At 39.9% G+C, this 23,675-nt stretch overlaps 2 protein-coding genes across 8 annotated transcripts in view; one reads left to right on the forward strand and one right to left on the reverse strand.

The window, feature by feature from the left end:
* Positions 1 to 1,132, reverse strand: part of HADHB (hydroxyacyl-CoA dehydrogenase trifunctional multienzyme complex subunit beta) — a 35,927-nt gene extending 34,795 nt beyond the window's left edge. Inside the window, exons 1-2 of one of the 7 annotated variants that reach the window (XM_070235769.1) lie at positions 1,000 to 1,125; positions 496 to 572 (exon numbers count right to left, since the gene is read on the reverse strand). The gene's annotated coding sequence lies outside the window, so the exon portion shown is untranslated. Of the gene's footprint in view, positions 1 to 495; positions 573 to 999 lie in introns of all 7 variants that reach the window. The other 6 variants (XM_005600155.4, XM_005600157.4, XM_070235771.1 and 3 more) reach the window with 6 other exon arrangements.
* A 10-nt stretch (positions 1,133 to 1,142) lies between these two features.
* The window catches only part of HADHA (hydroxyacyl-CoA dehydrogenase trifunctional multienzyme complex subunit alpha), a 46,767-nt gene continuing 24,234 nt past the window's right edge, over positions 1,143 to 23,675 (forward strand). Inside the window, exons 1-7 of the mRNA XM_001502783.5 lie at positions 1,143 to 1,413; positions 14,107 to 14,148; positions 14,242 to 14,312; positions 15,866 to 15,999; positions 18,464 to 18,602; positions 19,592 to 19,711; positions 21,308 to 21,410. Coding sequence (XP_001502833.2) covers positions 1,350 to 1,413; positions 14,107 to 14,148; positions 14,242 to 14,312; positions 15,866 to 15,999; positions 18,464 to 18,602; positions 19,592 to 19,711; positions 21,308 to 21,410 — 673 coding nt within the window. The 5' untranslated portion in view covers positions 1,143 to 1,349. The remainder of the gene's footprint in view (positions 1,414 to 14,106; positions 14,149 to 14,241; positions 14,313 to 15,865; positions 16,000 to 18,463; positions 18,603 to 19,591; positions 19,712 to 21,307; positions 21,411 to 23,675) is intronic.

A 23,675-nucleotide genomic window follows, 5' to 3' on the forward strand; every position in this document is an offset into this window, starting at 1 on the left:
TACCTCATAAGGTTGTTGTGAGGAATAACTACATTAATATATGTAAGCACTTAGAACATGCCTGATACAAAGTAAGGGTCATACATGTGTTTGCTATTAATACTAGTGAGTGGTGGGATAAATGCACTTAGTCTCCCTGTATGTAAGAGCCAATGTGGTAAGCAGACAGATTTCTATCTGAATCCTGGCTCTGCCACCTACCAGAAAACTTACATGAACTCTCTGAGCCTCTCAAATTTCATCTAGAAAATACAAATAATAATTTTGGGATCGTTGAGGATTATCGAGATGGCGTGAAAGTGTTTAGGGAGCGCTCAACGCTACTTCCTTTTGAAACCAAACACCTCCAGTCCATCTTTCCAGCACAAAAACAGCCATCAAGCAAAGCAGAGCTCTTGACTGTAAGTTAGTAGACGTAGGCTCTAGTCCTATTTCTACCACCTGTGGCCAAGGGAAAAATCTCTCACTCTGATTCATGGGCTTCAGTTTCCTCACCGATAAAGTGAAGGGGATGAATGACCAGGTGATCGCCAGGTCCCTCCTGGCTTAGAAAATCCTCTGGAACACCGGATCTGCAAGCAGGATGAAGTCTCAGCTCCTCCCACACTCGAGCCCCGAAAGTCACATGACCGAGTCCCACCCTTGGCAGCAGGAATGGGGTAAACCCGTGGGTCCGTTCTGAATTTCTATAGCCGCTGACCTGGCTATAGGCAAGCCAGTGTGTTACTGCAACACGGCCCAGCGCTTTATGCCCACCCCCCCCCCCCAACACACACACACACAAGCAAACAGCTCGTTAACTTGAGACGATAAAAGCTAGTTCAATGACTGCCCTGATTGCACTGCTGTTGTGGACCTCGTCCGAGGAGCTTCCTTAGCTCCCTCCAGCTCGACTGCTCTAAGCAGGGCAGGAGGCCGCGGGCACCAGCGCAGGCGGTGGGAAAGGAAGTGCGCATGTCGCCGAGGGTAAAGGCCAGGCCGAAAGCCGAGCGCACGCACCATCTCACCTTAGCGTCTGCTCAGGCTCCCGCTGCGGACCCAAGTGACAGAAGTCAGCAGAAACAAGGAGCGGGTCCTGCCTCGAAAGGACCCCTGACGCCCGCCCGCGGACTCCGCGGGTTGCCCATCGGCCGCCTGACTGGAAAACCGCTCCTGGATGGGCGAAGGTCCTTTCCGCCCTATTAGCGGAAGCGAAGGGAGGAGTTAAGGGACCGGCGACAACTTGGCGTCAGGGTTTTAGTCAGGCAGTACGGCGGGCGCCTGGTCGGGGCCGGGCTGCGGGAAGAAAAGTCCTCCGTTCGGCCACGCCCATTCGAAGCGCTGTCCAGTTTTGTCCCGTTCAGCTCAAGATGGCTTCGCGGGCTATTGGCAGCTTCAGGCGCTTCCCTGCGTCCAAGACGCTCCGCTGCCCAGGTGAGGCGTTGCTGAGGCCGCCCTGGAGCCCCGGGTGGAGCTCCAGCGGAGACGAGGGCAGCCGCGGAACCGCGTCTCCTGCCGGGATGGGGGGAGGGATGCTGCCCTGGGGCCCGGTCTCCTCTGTCCTTGCACGGGCACTGACACTTCCTCTCTCACGACTCCGAGTCCTGCAGCGATTTAAGCTCCAAAACCCGTAACGTTTCTGAGTCCGGTCCAACCCGTGTGGCTTTTTCCGCGGGTCTCCCGGTCGCACTTCGTGGGCTCACGTCCCTCGTATTTTTTTGATTGATGGTCTTGGAACTGTCCCCACTAGATCGGGAGTTCAAGGAGGACTGGGGCAGTCCAGTCGGTCACGTGTTTGTGGCTCCCAGCACCTTGCCCGTAACAACAGCTAGCTTAGAAGTTTCTTGGATGAAACTAAGCAGCCTTGCAAATTACTGCCGCTCCCTGCTCCTTTCTCTCAAAACCATCTTTATACCTACTGCCGCTTTTCGGTAGGGAGCTCAACTCGTGCGATTCCCATAACCCAGCGTAGATGTAAAGTATGTTGAATTTCAAGGGGAGCTTCTGCAACTTACTAGAAAAAACATTTTTAAAAATATGCAAATACCTCTATCTTAAACCATAAGATGTTAGGTAATTTTAAGAACTATTTCTAATCCTGTTTCTGACGATATCCGGTTGGCTTGCGTTAGTTGTATTCTTTTTCTCTTCGAACTGGCAGTGAAAGGGTTAAAGTGGGTGATTGTGGAAAAGCGAGCATTTTCTTCCCATCTCAAATCTGTAAGGTGAAATGTGACTAACTTTTTATTGCATGTTGTACTTAATACTGGTTATTTAATTAGAAATTTAATTTGTAATATAGCCTTCTGCTCCTGGACCACAGGGGTAGTATGCTGTTTTTAGATCGATAACTGGAGTCTCCCTTTACTGTAAGGTATTAATTTTGGATGATTGAGTCTTTTTCTGCTTTCTTATTTCCATGGGTGTTTTTAGTTTCCACAGGACTGCTGTGTGTGTGTGTACCAGTCATATTACAAAAATCGAAATGTTGTGAAGATTGGGGGAAGGGATTAAGAAAAAAGAATCACACATCCTCTTACTACTCACACATACCTCTTGTTAGCATTTGGTCATATTACCTTATAATTTTGTTTTGTTTCCTATTTTCCATATTTTTGGCTTAACGCTTTTAAAAAAATCAAATGTGTATTTTTTAACTTGCCCCTGCATTGGTTTTAAGGTACTTCTTATGGGTTAGCAGCTGGTCTAACATTGACCTGTAGTCAGGACATGTGGTTTCTAGTCACTAATTAGCTATATGACTTTGGAGAAATACCTTAATCCAACTGAGCTTTATTTCCTCATCTGTAAAAGGAATGATTGAGACTATGGATGTTCTTTGACATGAGAAATAGCATGACAGAGCAAGTAAAAGCATTAAATTTGGAGTCCTACTTCTGGGTGTGAATCTGGCTCTGCCTTTTACCCTCTGGTGACCTTGGGCAATTAATTTCTGTGTCTGTTTTCTCATTTGTGAAATGGGGAATATTGAGAAAAGTTCTTGATTGTTACAACCAAAGTTAACATTTTCTTGTTTGAAATTTGTGTCAGCATAATCCAACTCTCTCCATCCCTGTGGTCTTAGGTTTTATAGGTATCTTCTTGAGCTAAATTATTAAAATGTTTTATAAAGTAGGACAAAGGTTTCTCTCTCTTGCTGGCACAGGAGATATAGGCTAAAGTTCACCCAGCTGCTTAAAGTAAGCTGTCCTAACTAGGTAGAGGGTAAGGCTAGATTCCAAAAGGAAAGCCACCGTGTACTCCAACTTGATTTCGTTGTCTGTGGTTTGGAATTCTTTTCCAGATGTGTGTGTCCATTTACTGATTTCATCTTTGTTTTTTGTCTCTGTTGAGTTAGAGGAGGTTTTCTGTTTGTCTATATGGGGGGCGAGTGGTAAGGTAGGTAAATGGGTAAGAGTTTAAAATGGCTTGAACTCTAAGCTAATGAGCACCAACTTGTTATCTCAAATGTTTGATCTTTAAAATTGCAACCCATGCTCACGGCTCATCACCTGCTCTATTTTCTTTTTTGCTTAGGCACTTACCGTCCAACATGCTTATTTACAGGTTTATGTTTCTTGATTTTTTTCTCCCTTTCCACCCCATCCCTCCCACCCTGCATTCCCAGTCAGTCCATTTCCACTCTAACCCACTTTACCCTGTTCTAGCTAGAACTGACTATTCCCTGGTTCCCCTGCCACTGGAATTTCTACTTTACAGGCAGATTTCTTTTTCTCCCAGGACTATTTTCACGTCTTCATTTATCTCTACTGAGTAGGAACTGATTTTTTCCGGATAATCGTATCCCCTGCTGCCAATCGAATATAAGCTCCACAATGAGAGGGATTTTTGTCTTCATTCACTCCGCATGCCCAGAACAGTGCATGGCCTATAGTAGGCCACAATAAATATTTTTTCTTGAGTGAATGACTGTGAGATGATGTTTGAAGAGATTATAGTTTAGTTGGGGGAAACAACTGCTACAGATGCAGTGAGTAGAGAACAAAATAGTAGATAATAAAGATCAAAGTTGGGGCAGGGAAGGGAAAAATCGTTGTAGATGGAATCTCAAAATAAGACTTTGTGGAAAAGGTTGGAACCATGATACAAATAGAGAGAAGGAAGAGTGATAAATGCTAATGATACAGATTTCAAATGATGGAAAAGCAAAGAAGGGGAGTATATCCTTAGTGAAGTAGAAGCACTGGGGATTGAGGAGGTGGCTGGCTTCTATCTTTGTTTTGGTGTGGCAGTTTGGCTTAGAAGTGCTTTCACCTGTAATCGTTACATCGCTTTTATTTCTGTCTTTATAAGAATACTGAAATGCACCAAGAGACTTATGCATGGTCTTACCGCCAGTAAACTATAAACTTGATGGTTGAAGCCAAGTCTTTTGGCTCTCAGGTCCTTTGTCTTTGCACTAAGAGGGCTGAGTTGGATTGCTTAAAGAAAACATGAAAACAGAGCCAGAGATCACCTCACTCTGGTTCTGGTGCCACCTACACAGTTTTCTCTCTCTTTTTTTTTTTTAAATAATGTGTTGCTTTGCCTTAAAAATATGTTGTTTTGCCAATATAAAGGTGCTACATTCTGTGCCTTCTTTTCCCCTCCCTTAAAGAACTGCAGGAGAGAGAGAGAGGAAGCAAGAGCCTTGGCTGCTGTTGGTGGTCCTCTCCTAAGCCACTCCACCGTCAGTGGGTTCTCTAAGTCAGTGGTTCCCGCATGCCCATTAGTTTGCTCTCTACTTACCTTTTAAAAAAATACAGATTCTGAGGCTCAGCTCCCTGAAATTCTGATTCTGTGGTTCTAGGTTCTCTTTCGCCCAGGAATTCCTGAATGTATTTGAGCCTCCCCATCTCTTTTTAGTGCCCAACATAGTTCTGGAATCACTTCTCAGTACTGCTATGGGAATCCCAGTCCAGCTGGATATGTTGGATAGTCTCTTGGTCCTGCTTTGGCCATGTGTAATAGTTCCCCACTCCCGAAGGGTCTCTGCCTCCTGGTCAAATATGGGCCATTCTCAACTTGGGACTAGGTATGGTTCTAAGGTTTGTTTCTAAATCATGTAGAAAGTATTTTTGGTAGAGTTGATGTTTAAAATTGGGTTTACATTACCACCATGACATAAAATGCCCGAAATGGGGGCCGGCCCAGTGGCGCAGCAGTTAAGTTCACACGTTCGGCTTCTCGGCAGCCCGGGGTTCGCCGGTTCAGATCCCGGGTGCAGATAATGCACTGCTTGGCGAAAGCCATGCTGTGGTAGGCGTCCCACGTATAAAGTAGAGGAAGATGGGCAAGAATGTTAGCTCAGGGCCAGTCTTCCTCAACAAAAAGAGCAGGATTGGCTGATGTTAGCTCAGGGCTAATCTTCCTCAAAAAAAAAAAAATATGACCGAAATGGTTTGATTTTTTTTTTAATTTTTTATTAAGATTATGATAGTTTACAACCTTGTGAAATTTCACTTGTACATTATTGTTAGTCATGTTGTAGGTGCACCACTTCACCCTTTGTGCCCTCACCCCACCCCCCCTTTCCCCTGGTAATCACCAATCAATTCTCTTTGTCTATATGTTTAACTTCCACCTATGAGTGGAGTCGTACAGAGTTCATCTTTCTTTATCTGGCTTATTTCACTTAACATAATACCCTCAAGGTCCATCCATGTTGTTGTGAATGGGACAATTTTATCCATTTTTATGGCTGAGTAGTATTCCATTGTATATATACACCATATCTTCTTTATCCAATCATCAGTTGATGGGCACTTAGGTTGCTTCCACGTCTTGGCTATTGTAAATAATGCTGCGATGAACATAGGGGTGCATGGGACTTTCGGAATTGCTGATTTCAAGTTCTTTGGATAGCTACCCAGTAGTGGAATGGCTGGGTCATATGGTATTTCTATTTTTAATTTTTTGAGAAATCTCCATACTGTTTTCTATAGTGGCTGCATCAGTTTGCATTCCCACCAACAGTGTATGAGGGTTCCTTTTTCTCCACAACCTCTCCAACATTTGTCACTTTTTGTTTTGGTTATTTTTGCCATTCTAACAGATGTAAGGTGATATCTTAGTGTAGTTTTGATTTGCGTTTCCCTGATGCACAGTGATGATGAACATCTTTTCATGTGTCTCTTGGCCATCCGTATATCTTCTTTGGAGAAATGTCTGTTCATGTCCCCTGCCCATTTTTTGATCGGGTTGTTTGATTTTTTGTTGTTGAGCTGTGTGAGTTCTTTATATATTATGGAGATTAACCCTTTGTCAGATAAATAACTGGTAAATATTTTTTCCCAATTTAGTGGGTTGTTTTTTTGTTTCAATCCTGTTTTCCCTTGCCTTGAAGAAGCTCTTTAGTCTGATGAAGTCCCATTTGTTTATTCTTTCTCCTGTTTCCCTCATCTGAGGGGTTATGGTGTCCAAAAAGATCTTTTTGATACTGATGTCAAAGTGTGTACTGCCTATATTCTCTTCTAGAAGACTTATTGTTTCAGGTCTAATCTTTAGGTCTTTCATCCATTTTGAGTTTATTTTTGTGAATGGTGAAAAAGAATGGTCAATTTTCATTCTTTTACATGTGGCTTTCTAGTTTTCCCAGCACCATTTGTTGAAGAGACTTTCTTTTCTCCATTGTAGGCCCTCAGCTCCTTTGTCGAAGATTAGCTGTCCATAGATGTGTGGTTTTATTTCTGGGCTTTTAATTCTGTTCCATTGATCTGTGCACCTGTTTTGTACTAGTACCATGCTGTTTTGATTAGTGTAGCTTTGTAGTATGCTTTGAAGTCAGGGATTGTGATGCCTGCAGCTTTGTTCTTTTTTCTCAGGATTGCTTTAGCAATTCAGGGCCTTTTCTTGCCCCATATGAATTTTAGGATTCTTTGTTCTATTTCTGTAAAGAATGTCATTGGGATTCTGATTGGGATGGCGTTGAGTCTGTAGACTGCTTTAGGTAGTACAGACATTTTAACTATGTTCATTTTTCCAATCCATGTGCATGGAATGTCTTTCCATCTCTTTATGTCATCATCAATTTCTTTCAGGAAAGTCTTGTAGTTTTCATCATATAGGTCTTTCACTTCCTTGGTTAAATTTACCCCAAGGTATTTTATTCTTTTTGTTGCGATTGTGAATGGGATTGAGTTCTTGAGTTCTTTTTCTGTTAGTTTGTTGCTAAAGTCTAGAAATGCTGCTGATATATGTATGTTGATTTTATACCCTGCAACTTTACTGTAGCTGTTGATTATTTCTAATGGTTTTCCTATGGATTCTTTGGGGTTTTCTATATATAAGATCATGTCGTCTGCAAACAGCAAGAGTTTCACTTCTTCATTGCCTATTTGGATTCCTTTTATTTCTTTTTTCTGCCTAATTGCTCTGGCCAAAACCTCCAGTAGTATGTTGAATAAGAGTGATGAGAGTGAACACCCTTGTCTTGTTCCTGTTCTCAGAGGGATGACTTTCAGTTTTTGCCCATTGAGTATGATGTTGGCTGTGGGTTTGTCATATATGGCCTTTATTATATTGAGGTACTTTCCTTCTATACCCATTTTATTGAGACTTTTTATCATAAATGGATGTTGGATCTTGTCAAATGCTTTCTCTGCATCTATTGAGATGATCATGTGGTTTTTGTTTCTCAGTTTGTTAATGTAGTGTATCACGTTGATTGACTTGTGGATGTTGAACCATCCCTGTGTCCCTGGTATAAATCCCACTTGATCATGGTGCATAATCTTTTTAATGTATTGCTGTATTCGGTTTGCCAAAATTTTGTTGAGGAGTTTTGCATCTATGTTCATCAGTGAGATTGGCCTGTAGTTTTCCTTCTTTGTGTTGTCTTTGTCAGGTTTTGGGATCAGGGTAATGTTGGCTTCATAGAATGTGTTAGGGAGCGCTCCATCTTCCTCAATTTTCTGGAATAGTTTGAGAAGGATAGGTATTAAATCTTTTTTGAATGTTTGGTAGAATTCTCCAGAGAAGCCATCTGGTCCTGGACTTTTATTTTTGGAGAGGTTTTTGCTTACTATTTCTATTTCTTTACTTGTGATTGGTCTATTCAGATTCTCTATTTCTTCCTGCTTCAGTTTTGGAAGGTTGTAAGAGTCTAAGAATTTATCCATTTCTTCTAGGTTGTCCAATTTGTTGGCATATAGTTTTTCATAGTATTGTCTTATGATACTTTGTATTTCTGTGGTATCCATTGTGATTTCTCCTCTCTCATTTCTAATTTTATTTATTTGAGTCTTCTCTCTTTTTTCCTTAGTGAGTCTGGCTAAGGGTCTGTCAATTTTATTTTTTCAAAGAAGCAACTCTTTGTTTCATTGATCCTTTCTATTGTCTTTTTTGTTTCAATATCATTTATTTCTGCTCTAACTTTTATTATTTCCCTCCTTCTACTGACTTTGGGCTTTGTTTGGTCTTCTTTTTCTAATTCTGTTAGGTGTCTTTTGAGGTTGCTTATCTGAGATTTTTCTTATTTTTTGAGGTGAGCCTGTATTGCAATGAATTTCTCTCTTAGGACTGCTTTTGCTGCATCCCAAATGAGTTGGTATGGCATGTTTTCGTTTTCATTTGTCTCCGGATAACATTTGATTCCTTCTTTAATTTCTTCAGTAATCCATTGTTTGTTCAGTAGCATGTTGTTTAGTTTCCACATTTGTGCCCCTTTCCCATCTTTATTCTTGTAGTTAGTTTCTAGTTTCATAGCATTATGATCAGAAAAGATGCTTGATATTACTTCAACCCTCTTGAATTTATTGATGCTTGCTTTGTTTCCCAAGATATGGTCTATCCTTGAGAATGTTCCATGTGTAACCTGCTGTTTTTGGATGGAGAGTTCTATATATATCTATTAAGTCCATTTGGTCTAATTTTTCATTTAATTCTATAATTTCCTTGTTGACTTTCTGTCTGGATGATCTATCCATTGGTGGTAATGGAGTGTTGAGGTCCCCTACTGTTATTGTATTGTTGTTGATGTCTCCTTTTAGTTTTGTTAATAGTTGCTTTACAAATTTTGGTGCTCCTGTGTTGGGTGCGTGTATATTTATGTGTTATGTCGTCTTGGTGGAGTGTCCCTTTTATCGTTATATACTGCCCCTCTTTGTCTTTCTTTATCTATTTTGCTTTGAAGTCTACTTTGTCTGATAGAAGTATGGCGACACCTGCTTTCTTTTTTTTTTTTTTATTAAAGATTTTATTTTTTTTCCTTTTTCTCCCCAAAGCCCCCCAGTACATAGTTGTGTAGTCTTCGTTGTGGGTCCTTCTAGTTGTGGCATGTGGGACGCTGCCTCAGCGTGGTTTGATGAGCAGTGCCATGTCCGCGCCCAGGATTCGAACCAATGAAACACTGGGCCGCCTGCAGCGGAGCGCGCGAACTTAACCACTCAGCCACGGGGCCAGCCCCGACACCTGCTTTCTTATGTTCATCATTAGCTGGGAGTATCGTCTTCCATCCCTTCACTCTGAGTCTGTGTTGTCTTTGGGGCTGAGGTGTGATTCCTGGAGGCAGCATATTGTTGGATCTTGTTCTTTAATCCATCCTGCCACTCTGTGTCTTTTGATTGGAGAGTTCAATCCATTTACATTTAGAGTGATTATTGAAATGTGGGGGCCTACCGCTGCCATTCTATTGCTTGTTTCCTGGTTCTCTTGCATTTCCTTTGTTTCTCGTCCCATGATTTTTGGACTACTATTTCAGGTAGGTAGTTTTCTATATCGGCTTTCTTCTTATTTGTAATTTGTGTCTTTGTTCTTGTTATTTGTTTAGTGGTTACCAAGTGGTTTGTATAAAACATCTCATAGATGAGATAGTCTGTTTTATGATAGCCTCTTATTTCCTTAGATTAAGATGTTCCATCCCTTTCCTCTTCCCCTTCTAAGTTGTTATTGTCAGATTTTTTTTTTCTTCCTTCTTGTGTTTTGAGTTTGTGGTTAAAATGACAAGATTATATTTATTCTTGGTGTTTCCCTTCCTTTTATCTTTAATGTTATACTTAACTTTTGCTAACCTGTTCTGATGGAAAGCTGAAACCTTCTGATTTTGTCTTTCTGTTTATCTCCTTTGCTCTGGGTTTTGTAACCCCTTTCCTTTTTTTGATTTTTCAGGTATGAGGGTCTTCCTGAGCATTTCTTGCAGGGGAGGTCTTATGGCAATGAACTCCCTTAACTTTTGTTTATCTGGGAAAGTTTTTATTTCTCCGTCATATTTGAAGGATATTTTCACTGGATAGAGTATTCTTGGCTGCAAGTTTTTGTCCTTCAGAGTTTTGAATATATCATTCTACTCTCTTCTAGCCTGTAAGGTATCTGCTGAGAAATCTGCTGACAGCCTTATGGGGGTTCCTCTGTAGGTTATTTTCTTCTGCCTTGCTGCCCTTAGTATTTTCTCTTTGTCATTGACTTTTGCAAGCTTCACTACTATATGCCTTGGGGTTGGTCTTTTTACATTGATAAAGTTTGGAGATCTATTAGCTTCTGTCACGTGGAGTTCCATCTCTATCCCCAGGTTTGGGAAGTTCTCAGCCATTATTTCTTTGAACAGACTTTCTGCCCCCTTTTCCTTCTCTTCTCCCTCTGGGATACCTATAATCCTTATGTTGCATTCCCTAATTGAGTCAAATATTTCTCAGAGAGTTTCTTCATTTCTTTTTAGTCTTTGTTCTCTCTCCTCCTCTATCTGCAGTATCTCTATATTTCTATCCTCCAAATTGCTAACTCTATCCTCCATATTATCGACCCTACTGTTCAGAGAGTCCACATTTTTCTTGATCTCCTCTGTTGGGTTCTTCATCTCCAATATTTCTGATTGATTCTTCTTTATATTATCAAGCTCCTTTGTGACATAGCTCCTGAACTCGTTGAGTTGTCTATCTGTATTCTCTTTTAATTCATGAGTTTTTTAATGATGGCTGTTTTGAATTCATCGTCATTTAGTTTATAGATTTCAGAGTCTTTGGGATTGTTTTCTGGGTGCTTGTCATTTTCCTTCTGTTCTAGAGATTTAATATATTTTTTCATACTGCTTGATGGTGTCGATTTGTGCCTCCATGTAGAGATAGAGTTTAGTTACTGCTTCCACTTGCTTCTACTGGAGTTGGGGCGGGGGGGGGGGGGGGGAGGTGGGCAGCTGTTTAATCTGCACCAACCAGGATACCTGTCAACTGTTGCTGACCAGACCTGGGCCCCTCCTCGTGGTCACAGTGGTTCTGTGGAGTCTCTCGTCAGCTGTGGGGACAATTGCAAGGGGGCCTCAGGTTGCTGGCGCCTACTGTCGCAGACCACCTAGACACCATCCCTCCTTAGGGTCTGCAGCAGTGTTATGGACTTTCACAGCGGCTGGAAGGAGGTTCACCTAGGTTTGCAGCTCTGTCACCGTCAGGGCCTGCAACATCTCACTTGTCTGCTATAGGCCACAGCAGACCTATGGGTATCTACTGCAGTCTGTAGTTAGCTCACCCAGCTATGCTACTTCTGCCTCAGGGCCTTCCAGCCTTGTGATTGCCAGGCGGGGCCTCTCCACTAACACTGTGCAGAGGCTTTTGCTGTGGCTGCTATGGGACTGTGGATTTTCCCCCTGGCCCGTGGAGTGGGCTTGCTGGGACTCCAACCTGCCACCGCCCACTCACATGAACTCACTTGGTCTCCCTTGCTCCCTCTGGGCCACAGCAGGAGACCGTGAGTCAGAGGCAACTGGTGGGTTGCTGCACTGCCCACGATCCTCCTGCCCCAGGGCATCCCAGCGTTCTGAATGCTGGGTGGGGCTTCTCTGCTAATGCTGAGTAGAGGCTTTCCCTGCGGCTGCTCTGGGACCATGGATTTTCCCACTGGGCTTAGGGGCAATCGTGGGGGGCTTAGGTAGGGCTGTAGTGACCTGTTTCCACTGTCGCTCCACCGATGTGCGCACATGCCCACCCTTGGTGCGTGGCAATGCTATGAGCGTGTCCACTGGAAGAAAGTCACTTGCAGGTACTAGACTGTCTGGGGATCAGGGAGTTTTCACCTATCTCCACCTCCTCCCAGGGCAATGTCTGTCCACCTTCTGATGTATAGCAGCACGGGTCTCTCAGGTGTCCTGAGATGCTGTGTGGATATCCTTTGTTAACTGATGAATGTGCAATTAGTTGTAGTTCAAAGGGGGAGAGACAAAGAAAGCTGCTCACTCCGCCATGTTGCTGACGTCACCCGCAAAATGGTTTGATTTTATTGTCCAGGGCCCTTGATTATCCTTGCATGCTAAGACACATCTTAGACTCTTGTTGACATCCTTCAAATTCTGAACCTGATGAAGGTAGGGGATTTAGAGTAAGAGAGTAGGCACAGAGAGAGACAGGTGATCACAGGCTGGTGGAAAGGTTTAGCCACTGAGAGGTTGCTAGGGATTTTAACTTTTTTTTTTAATAATAGCATTCCTAAGTTAGACAGGCACTTCACACTCTCCTAAATTACATCTGTGGATTCCAAGACCATTTAGCCCCTAATATTGCCCAATGCAGTATATTTCAAGGACAATTAGAAATAAAAAAGTTTTAATACTATTAATTAAGAATTAAAGAATTTATACTTGAGGAAAGCTAGTATAACTAGAGAAGGAGCCACTGGATGGTATTAAAGCACTAGTTCTTTACCATCTTTGATACTACTTTAAAACTTATGCCTTTTGCTTGGTACAAATGTTTCATGTGTTCTGCTATTACAGTTATCAATTATTAAGGGATGATTTGTTTTTATTTTTGGAGCCGAAGAGAGAGAAAACATTTTCCTAAGATAATTGGACAAGATTTGGAAGATGTGGGTAGGGAGAAGGAGTAAGGAGTTAAAGAGGTGCACAGGAGATGTGGTTTGAGATGAACCATGAATACGAAAGACAGAGGCAGAAAGAGCAGAGTGTTTTGAAAGATTAGAAGTTGTAATTAAGGGATGTTGACCCTGTGCTGGCCTCCAGAACAGTTTGGTTACCGGCTACAGCAGATGTTGGTTAAGCGCAGGGAAGAGATGAGCCTTTAATGCTAGAAAGCAGGTAGAGTAGTGCCCAGAACGAACTTGGAATTTTTGCCTAGAATTTCCCCATGTTCCTTACCTTCTATCCAGAGTCCAGATTGTAGTCTGTTGGGACTTCTCTTGTGATGACTTGTGCTCAAAAGATCATCTGATCATTGTGCTGGAGAGCCTCAATTAGTGAGGTGATTAGGAAAGAGGGAGGAGAATAGCTGGTCTTTGTTACCCACGGAGTAGGAGTGTTCTTGTTGAGTGCAACACAGATTTTTTCACTTAGAAATTCTTAAAATAGCAAAGTGTGACATAGACTGTTTGATTTATAACAGCCACCAGTGCCCCTTGATTTTACTTTTCATAACACTAAAAGTCCATCTCTCCATAAAATGCAAGAGGACAGGTCTAGAGAACATGGTTGAGATACATATTAGGAACTGACATAATGTATTGCTTTGTAGATTTCTTAGTTCTAAGTGTAGTCATTTCCTATTGCTACTATAACAAAGTTCCACAAGCTTAGTGTCTGAAACAGTACAAATTTATTATCTTACAGTTGTGGAGGTCAGAAGTGAGTCTCACTGGCTAAAATCCAAGGTGTTGGCAGGCTGTGTTCGTTCTGGACGCTCTAAGGGAGAATCTGTTTCCTTGCCTTTTCTAGCTGCTAGAGGCAGCCTGTGTTCCTTAACTTCTTCAAAGCTTGCAAGATGGGGTCCAGTCGTTCTCATGCTGCTGTTTCTCTGGTTCTCTTTGCCTCTCTCTTCCCCTCTGTAACTACGTTGGGCCCACTTGGATAGTCCAGGATACTGTCCCCTTTAAGGTCAACTAATTAGCAACCTTACTCAATTTGCAACCTTAATTCCCCTTTGCCATATAACCTAACATGTTCACAGTTTTCTGGGGATGTGGACATCTTTGAGGGGCCATTATTCTACCTACCACGTCTAGTATCCAAGTAATCATATGACATGATAATTGAAACAAAAAAGATATGGTAGTCATCACAATAATGGCCTAGAACACATTGTTCTAGTTTTGTTTTGTTATTGTTGTAATCCTAGCTTTGTTATATATAACAGGTACTACAAAAATTCTGTTTGGTAAAATAATTGATTTTGAAATACCTTTTTCTTACAGGTTATATTTGCCGCAACTTTGCAGGGTCCTCTGCTTTGCTGAGTAAGTTTAATTTCTCATTGACGTGCTTATGTTGCTTTTTAGATTTATTTAGCAATAAACATGTTTACAAATAAATTTTCCTTCTCTTTTTAGCCAGAACCCATATTAACTATGGAGTCAAAGGGGATGTGGCAGTTGTTCGAATTAACTCACCCAATTCAAAGGTACCTAATTTAACTTGCTGCAGTTTGTTTCTACTAACTACATTTATGAATCCAGTCCTGAATGGGAAAGAAATAAATCCACCAATTTGGCAGTAATCTTATCAAAACTTACAGTTTGATTTTTTGTTTTTTGTTTTGTGAGGAAGATTTCCCCTGAGCTAGTATCTGTTGCCAATCTTCCTTTCTGCTTGAGGAAGATTGGGCGCTGAGCTAATACCTGTGCCAATCTTCCTCCGTTTTATGTGGGATGCTGCTACAGTGTGGCTTGACAAGCAGTGTTAGGTCTGAGCCCAGGATCCGAACCTGCGAATCCTGGGCTGCTGAAGCAGAGCATGTGAACTTAACTGCTACGCCACTGGGCCGGCCTGGTAAACTTGGAGTTTTGATAGTAAAATCAGTTATGAGAGTTTAACAAATTGCCTAAGGATTGCAGTTTTCTGAAGCAGTGGTTCTTGTTTAAGAACTCCTTCTAGGTGACTGTAGGTGTCAGATTAACATCAAGGATTAATAAAACTAGCTGTCTGTTACGGTGTTGAATGATGGGATGACATATGAGAACCAAAGGATAAACTTTGTTTATAAGAGTCAAAACTCTCCTGCCCATCTTAACCGTGAGGTTATGAAGTCTGCTTTCTTCCTTACCTGCCTGACCTGAGTCATTATTTAGGGTAAGCTGGCTGGGTTAAACGTGGTTAAGCTTCCTGAGGGATCTGAATGATTTGGTGCTGTTCACGTAGTTCAAGTCAAGTTCTATTTAAAGTGGAGTTTCATTTGTTTTTGGCAATTTCAATAAAGCTTGCAGCATTAATGCAGTCTTTTGCCAAGAAGAGTTTTCTTTATTTATTGGTGTAAAGGTTTCACATTTCAGAAATCTTGTTACCAGAAGCCTAGATGAAATAGGAGGACCTAGATGGAAGCAGTTAACAACTATCACGAATTAAGGAAAATAAGAGCCAGTCCCCCTCACTAGAGTAAATCTTGGCACCCACTGACCAATGAGTCAAACTTAAGATATTTTTTAGAATTTTCTAAGTTGAGTATTTTTCCTGAAACAAAAATAACACATGCCTTTGGTAGGAAATTTTAAAACTATAATGAAGAAAATAATAGTCATTCATACCCCAACCCCAAAGATAGTCACCTTTAACATTTAATGCAGTTTCAACAAACAGTAGTTACAAAATTAAGATCATACTATATGTCTAATTTTGATTCCTTTTTTTCCTTAACATTATACAAATTTTTTCCATACCAATAAATGTTTGTAGACTTATTTATAGCCTGCATATGAGTCAAACTCTTCGGTCTGTGACCCTGAGTTCCTCCTTTGAGTAAACCTGTTTTTAAAAGGAATGGTGCTTCTAGTTGGCCAAAGCTGCCTGAGTAGTAAGCTCCTGGGTTTGGTTTTTTCCCCTGCCTCTCTTTCTTGCTTCTAACGATTTATTTCTGCTGAATAAACATTTCCTACAATCAAAATAGCACTCGATGGTGATTTGCACATCTAGTATTTCAAATTTTAAACCCTTAGACTCATGTGTATTTCCCTTTGGCAGGTAAATACACTGAATAAGGAACTGCAATCAGAGTTCATAGAAGTCATGAATGAAATCTGGGCCAGCGATCAAATCAGAAGTGCCGTCCTTATCTCATCAAAGCCAGGCTGTTTTATTGCAGGTGCTGATATCAAGTAAGTTTTAGGTAATGTGAAGTCACCTTTATCTCAGCTAATACTATGTTTCTTAGGCCTAATCATTCTTCTTTTGAAGGAAGGTGGAAGTAAATTCTTTGAAAGTTTTTTTTTTAAGTTATTTTCAAGGGTATAAGAAAGTTGATAAAAAAGAGGGGCTTGTTGTTTAAACCATGTGTAAAACTAAATATCGCCTTTCCTTAAACAAGTCGAAAGCAGTTCAAGGAGGAATATTTGAATAAAATAAAAAATACTGTAAAACTAAAACTGATAGTGAGATGCCGTTTTTGCTACCCATCAGACCAGCAAACATTTAAAAGTCTGAAAATATCGTGTTGGCAAGGACTTGGGAAAATGAGAAAATTAATATATTACTAGTGGGAATACCAATTGGTACAGCCACTTTGGGAAGCAATTTGGCAGCGTTTGGTAAAATTGAAAATGCGTGCGTCATATAATCCAGCGATACCTCTTCTAGGTATATATGCTAGAGAAATCCCACCACTGGTTTCTAAGGACCCACTGGTATAAAGGTGTGATTCAGTCCTGTATAATTTTAAAATAATGAAGAATTTGAAACAAGCTGAATGTCAGTCACTAGGGAAATGAATAAGTAAAATGTGGAACATTCGTATGATAAAATATTACAAAACAGTTCAAAGGAATTAACTAGATCTACAACATGATGTTAGAACTCAAAGACATAATATTAATTTTAAGGAAAAAAATGAGTTGCAGAATGTTTTTTACAGTATATAATTTATGGAAACATTTTTAAACCATCCATGAATACTTTTTTATATTATTTATGCATACTACTATGTAGTTAGTCTGGAAGGATGCACTACAAACACGAAAATGGTTGTTTCAGGGTAAATGACGTGCCTGTAGGACTTGAGATTGTCAAAGGGAACATTACTGATACAGCTAATATTTTCTTTCTTTTTTTTAAATGGTAGGATGTTTGTGTATATAACTTGTTTACAATTCTTTAAGGCATATATAAGGAGGAGAAATGATATCTTAGTGTTAGTTTAATCGGTTAAAATGTTAACAGTTGCTAATTCTTTCAAAATATGGGTATTTGTTATATTTTTCTTTGTACTTTAGGCAATGATAGCCAGCATTATAGGCTTAGCAATTTATACTTAAGGTGTTTGTATGTATATATTTTTTTAAAGATTTTTTGTTTTTCCTTTTTCTCCCAAAGCCCCCTGGTACATAGTTGTATGTTTTTCGTTGTGGGTCCTTCTAGTTGTGGCATGTGGGACGCCACCTCAGCGTGGCCCAATGAGCAGCGCCATGTCCCTGCCCAGGATTTGAACCAGTGAAACCCTGGGCCACCAACGCAGAGTGTGTGAACCCAACCACTTGGCCATGGGGCCGGCCCCTATTTTTAAACCTTGCTCCACATTGTGTACCCCTTTATGTTTATGTATAGTAATTAGAAATTTATAAATATCCTATTTATTTAATGTTTATTTTTTTAAAAAAGCAAAATTATGGGGCTGGCCCCGTGGCCGAGTGGTTAAGTTCGCACGCTCTGCTGCAGGCGGCCCAGTGTTTCGTTGGTTCGAATCCTGGGCGCGGACATGGCACTGCTCATCAAACCACGCTGAGGCAGCATCCCACATGCCACAACTAGAAGGACCCACAACGAAGAATATACAACTATGTACCGGGGGGCTTTGGGGAGAAAAAGGAAAAAAATAAAATCTTTAAAAAAAAAAAAAAAGCAAAATTATGTGTATCAAGTGCTTTTTCTTCTAGCTTGGTTATTTGAGCCCAGCAAGATGCTGATGTGCCTGACAGTAGCTACCTCTAGCCATAGGGAAATACTTGTAGCTTACATGAGGCTAGCTGAGCAACTCCCAGCATATACAATGATGAAAAAGTAGTTATGGTTGGTCAAAAGTACAAAATCCACAGCTTAAATGTGTTCAGAAACAAAGCAAGTAGCAAATGAAACAAATTGAAATCCAAGGTCATTGAGTACGATATTATTGTAGCAGATCATTTTAATCATTAGGGATCTATTTAAAGGTTTTAGATCCCTCTAAACAAGTTGAAAGCTTTTTCTCCTGTAATTTTGATTGCTGTTTAATCTGAAAGCTACCTGATAGTGAAAATGTTTAATCTGATAGTGAAAATACCAGAAAATGATTTTCTCGTGTACAGAGCTTTGTAATTTAGTGATTTGTTGTAGAAACAAAAATAAATTATGCAACACGTTTTGTTTCATGTTCTCTGAATCTGGAAATTTAACACTCATTATAGAGAGATGATGTCGCTTGATGTTAGTACTATCTGAGGCAAAACCATTCTTAAAATTCTGAGTATTTGAAGATTCACTACCAAATATTGGTATGTGACAGGATAGGGATATAGCAGATGAGGTATTAAACAAAGTAGGCTGTAGTTTCATCTTGGTTGCTTTCCTTCTCTGCTTTCATGTTTCCTGCAGCATGTTAGCTGCTTGCAAGACCAATCAAGAGGTAACGCAAATATCCCAGGAAGGACAGAGAATCTTTGAGAAACTTGAGAAGTCCCCAAAGCCTATTGTGGCGGCCATCAGTGGATCCTGCCTAGGAGGAGGACTTGAGGTATAGATTGATCCCAAAGTCGCTGAGACTGTTCAGCTCACTGGGGAGATGCATCAGCTGTGAACCTTTAGGCTACCGTTTTGCCTGCAAAAAGTTCTTGGAGGAGAACCAGCTTTCTTTTTAGCTGTCAGACTTCTGGATAGGTTTTAATGCTTATTCTCATGGCACAGAGCTAGTGAACCGAAGTGTGATATTTTCATTGATAAGTTGAGAAGATTTGAACTAGCTCCTTAAGGTCCCTTTCAATTTTAAAAACCTGGTTCCAGTTTGTGAGGCAAAGACTCAGAAGTGTGATCTGTGCTCTTGAGCTGCTTGAGTCTAATTGAAACACACAATGCATAATAATACATGTAAGTGCTTTGTGAGTAGTAAATATGGTAAATAATATCAAATTTGAGAGAAGAGATGCTTATTAGACTGGAGCATGTGGGAAAGAAGGAGGGTAAAAGAAAAATAGCATTTATTGAGCATGTATCACCTGCTGGTCTCTATGCTAGGCACTTTCACATATATTAAATAAGGAAATATGTGCCTGGTCCTAAATGATGGGCAGAATTTGGTTAACCAGAAAATAGTGGGAAAAAAGCATTCCGTGTATGGTGTGGTGTGATCAAAGACAAGCCTAAGCGGAGCGTAATGGGACGCCGTAAGGAGGCGTGCTGATCGGGAAGGAGAGTCTGTTTAGATAGAGAGCTTCTCAACCTGGACTGCGTGTAAAATTATGTATGTCTTTTTTTGTTGAGAGCTTCCAGAGCTTTCAGTAGATTTTTAAGGAGATCTGCAACCCAAAAAGAGGTTATTAAATTAGTGGAAAAGTATGAAATAAGACTGAAAAGGTAAATTGTAGAAAGCATCAAATGCCAGCCAAGAAATTTCAGTTTATTCTGTGGGCACATTCCCACTTTGTAAGTAATCTTTAGACCTTCACAGATCCTAAGATGTTACAGTTACATTTTCTAACTTTCTAATTTTCTTTCGTTTGTTTGAAGCTTGCCATTTCATGCCAATACAGAATAGCAACAAAAGATAAAAAAACAGTGTTAGGTTCCCCTGAAGTTTTGCTGGGGATCTTACCAGGAGCAGGAGGCACACAAAGGCTGCCCAAAATGGTGAGTTTGAGACCCTATTCTGACCTTCAGAGCCTCGGTACCTATATGCCCCTTTAGATCTATTTCCTCTTGTACAAAAAGCATAATGTGGCTATTCATTGCAGAATTTAGAAACCAAATAATATGTGAGTGTATAGGATCAAATTTTTCTTCCTGATATTTGTTTATTTTTTCAATTCCTTGATCAAAATTATTATTATTTTTTTAAAGATTTTATTTTTCGTTTTCCTCCCCAAAGCCCCCCAGTACATAGTCATGTATTTTTAGTTGTGGGTCCTTCTAGTTGTGACATATGGGATGCCACCTCAGCATGGCTTGATGAGCGGTGCCATGTCCACACCCAGGATTTGAACCGGCAAAACCCTGGGCTGCCGAAGCAGAGCACAAGAACAACCACTCGGCCATGGGGCCAGCCCCCCCTTTTTTTTTCCTCTGCTTTTTCTCCCCAAATCCCCCCAGTACATAGTTGTATATTTTAGTTGTGGGTCATTCATAGTTGTGGCATGTGGGACGCTACCTCAATGTGGCCTTGATTAAAATTATTAATGAAGGTCTTTGTTAGTCCTTGAAGAAGGAATAAAGATAAATAAGATACATGTCTTCCCTGTCTGGAGCTTATAGTTTCATTGTTCCTTCTCTGCACGGTATCATCTTACCCATTTTTCAAATCTGTGGGTCATATTTCACGATAAATATGAAGCAGACCTTCCCCTGATTTTGGATGATTTCCTTGCTGTGTTCTATAGAACCAAAAGAGGCCCATCAGGCTTTTGAATTCTTAAGGAGAGGCGAAGGCCCATCAGACCTGGAGGCTGCAGAGCAATCTGAACATCAGGCTCCAGGGCAACTGAACCTCATTGCTTCTGGCGCTGTAGATTCCTCAGTGAAAGCAACGCTCAGCAGAAATACTCTTTGGAGGGAAGTTGATGTGAGCTGGGCGCAGAAAAATAGGAAGGTTTACGGTATAATAAACCTGATAATAAATAGTATACATTCTTTCATAGGAATTCTCAAGAGGATTTATTGAAAGAATGAATAAGCCTTATATGTATGTAGAAAATATTGCTGAGTTTCTTTTGTTTTGTTTTATTATGGTTGGTATTTGAATGTTGCTATAAGCCATTCTTCTAGTACCCACATAAGAAGTCCTAGCTTAATTCTATTTTTGTTGAGCCTAATATTCTTTCTAAAGACGTTGTCAAAACTGTCAGGTTTCTCAGTCTCCACTAGTTCCAATATAGGAATTTTAAATGTTCTATAAATGATAGAGAAGAAATTCAGGATGACATAAATGCACAATTTTGGGAAACATGAAATTATTTCTCCACCTTATCAATTCCATAAGACAGAAATCCTACATATTGAATTAAAAGAAGAGATATAAAGACATTTTTGCTTCAGCTGGAGGAAAGTTTCTAATCCTAAAAGTTACCTAAATAAGTATTATTATGTAAAATTTAACTGATAAATAGCATAAAAATCTGTTTTGACCTTTCTCATTTTAATATTTATTTTGCTCAGTTGAATAATTTGTAAGCTGTAATTAGCACTCTAATGTTTTTTCCTCTTTTGCTCTGATCCTTGCTTGCGTGTTAGGTGGGAGTGCCTGCTGCTTTCGACATGATGCTGACTGGTAGAAACATTCATGCAGACAGAGCAAAGAAAATGGGACTGGTTGACCAATTGGTGGAACCCCTGGGTAAGTGTTAGCGTGCCTCAGAGTTGGGCCACATCAAATTATTTATTTTCTTAAAGAATTAATATCTTTTTGGTTTTTATTGCAGTAACATTGGTGTATAGTAGTATATAAATTTCAGGTGTACATCATTATATTTTGATTTCTGTGTAAATTTTATCATGTTCACCATCCGAAGACTAATTACAGTCCATCACCACACACGTGTACCTAATCACCCCTTTGGCCCTCCTCCCTCACCCCGTTCCCTCTGATAACTACCAGTCCAATCTCTGTCTCTGTGTGTGTGTTTGTTGTTGTTTTTATCTTCTATTTATTAGTGAGATCATATGGTGTTTAACTTTCTCCCTCTGACTTATTTTGTTTAGCATAATACCCTCAAGGTCCATCTGTATTGTCACAGATGGCGAGGTTTCATCCTTTTTTATGGCTGAGTAGTATTCCATTGCATATATACACCACATCTTCTTTATCCATTCGTCCCTTGATGAGCACCTAGGTTGCTTACAAGTCTTAGCTATTGTGAATAATGCTGCAGTGAACATAGGGGTGTATATATCTTTATGCATTCATGTTTTCATGTTTAAAGAGTTAATATCTTGAATACTGGTTAGAGTGAAACTCAAACTCTTAAGAAATGAGTCATCATTCTGAAGAGTGAAGTTTTCTAAAAATAGTTAATACTAAATCCTTTTAAACATCACCCCAGTTTCTATTTTACTTTATAATTTGGACATCAGGAGCACGGAATTGAATTAAGTCATTATTTTTGGTTCTTAAATTGCCTGTGTCATTATCTGTGATAACCCTCCTTCAGTGTTTGGTGTCTGTTTTGGTAATATAGTAAACGTGTATAAAACAACCAGTCTGAGAATATTACCAATAATTGACATCTGCTAATGTGTGGCCTCGCTCTGTGCAATTTCTTTGCCTCCCCTCACCCAAGGAAACCACTATTCCAGATTGTGTGTTCATCACCCTCTTGCATTTCTTAAAATCAGCATTATTGAGATGTTATTTACATAATAATAAATTTACCAATGTTTAGTGTATAATTTGAGTTTTGATGAATGTATATAGCTGTGTAAACACTACCATAATCATACAATAGAACATTTCTAATATGTAGCTTTTTGTGTCTTCTTTCATTTAGCATAATGCTTTTGGGATTCATCCATGTTGTTGCACGTATAAGCAGTTTGTTACTTCTTATTGCCAAGTGTTATTCCATTGTTTAGATATACCATAATTTGTTTATCCATTCACCAAATGATGGACATTTGAATTGTTTCCAGTTTAGGGCTGTTCTGAATAAAGCTGCTATGAACATTCACCCACAGGTCTTTATGTGGACGTATATTTCTTTTCTCTTGGACAAATACCAAAGAGTAGATTGGCTGGACCATATGATAGATGTATTTTTAGCTTTTAAGAAACTGCCAAACTGTTTTCCCAAAGTAGTTATATCATTTTGCATTCCCACCAGCAATATATGAGAGTTCCAGTTACCAACTGCTTTTCATGGTCTGTCTTTCTAGTTTTGGACATTCTAATAGGAATATAGTAATATCTCATTGTGGTTTTAATTTGTGTTTCCCTAATGACCAAAGATACTGAGTTTCTTTCATGTGTTTATTTGCCTTCTGTGTATCTTGTGGTGTAGTGTCTGTTCAAATGTTTTGCCCATTTTATTCAATTGAGTTGTTTTTCTTATTATTGAGTTTTCAGAGTTCTTTGTATATCAGGATCTAAGTCCTTCATGAGATTTGTGAATTGCAGATATTTTCTCGCTGTCTGTGGCTTATCTTTTCAATGTCTTAATTTTGATGAAGTCCAATGTATCAAGGTCCTCTTTTATGTGTCACGCTGTTGGTATCGTGTCTAAGAAATCTTTTCCTAATAAGATCACAAAGATTTTCTCCTGTATTCTGGAAGTTTTGCTGTTTAGCTTTACATTTTAGTCTGTGATCCATTTCAAGTTAACTTTTATATATGATGTGAGGTAAAGATTGAGTCTTTTTTTTTGCTTATGAATATCCAAATATCCTGGTGCAGTTTGTTGAGAAGACTCTTCTTTTCCCATTGAACTACCTTTACACCTTGGTCAAAAATCAGTTGACCCTATACGTTTGGGTCTACAACCAGATTTCCTATTTCTAATTATTTATACGTCTTTACTTAAGCCATTATCACATTGTCTTGATTTTCATGTTTTTGTAGTAAATCTTGAAACCAGGTAGTAGGACCCCCTCTAACTTAGTTCTCTTC

This window comes from Equus caballus, chromosome 15 (genome assembly GCF_041296265.1).
Source record: "Equus caballus isolate H_3958 breed thoroughbred chromosome 15, TB-T2T, whole genome shotgun sequence".
Lineage (NCBI taxonomy): Eukaryota > Metazoa > Chordata > Mammalia > Perissodactyla > Equidae > Equus > Equus caballus.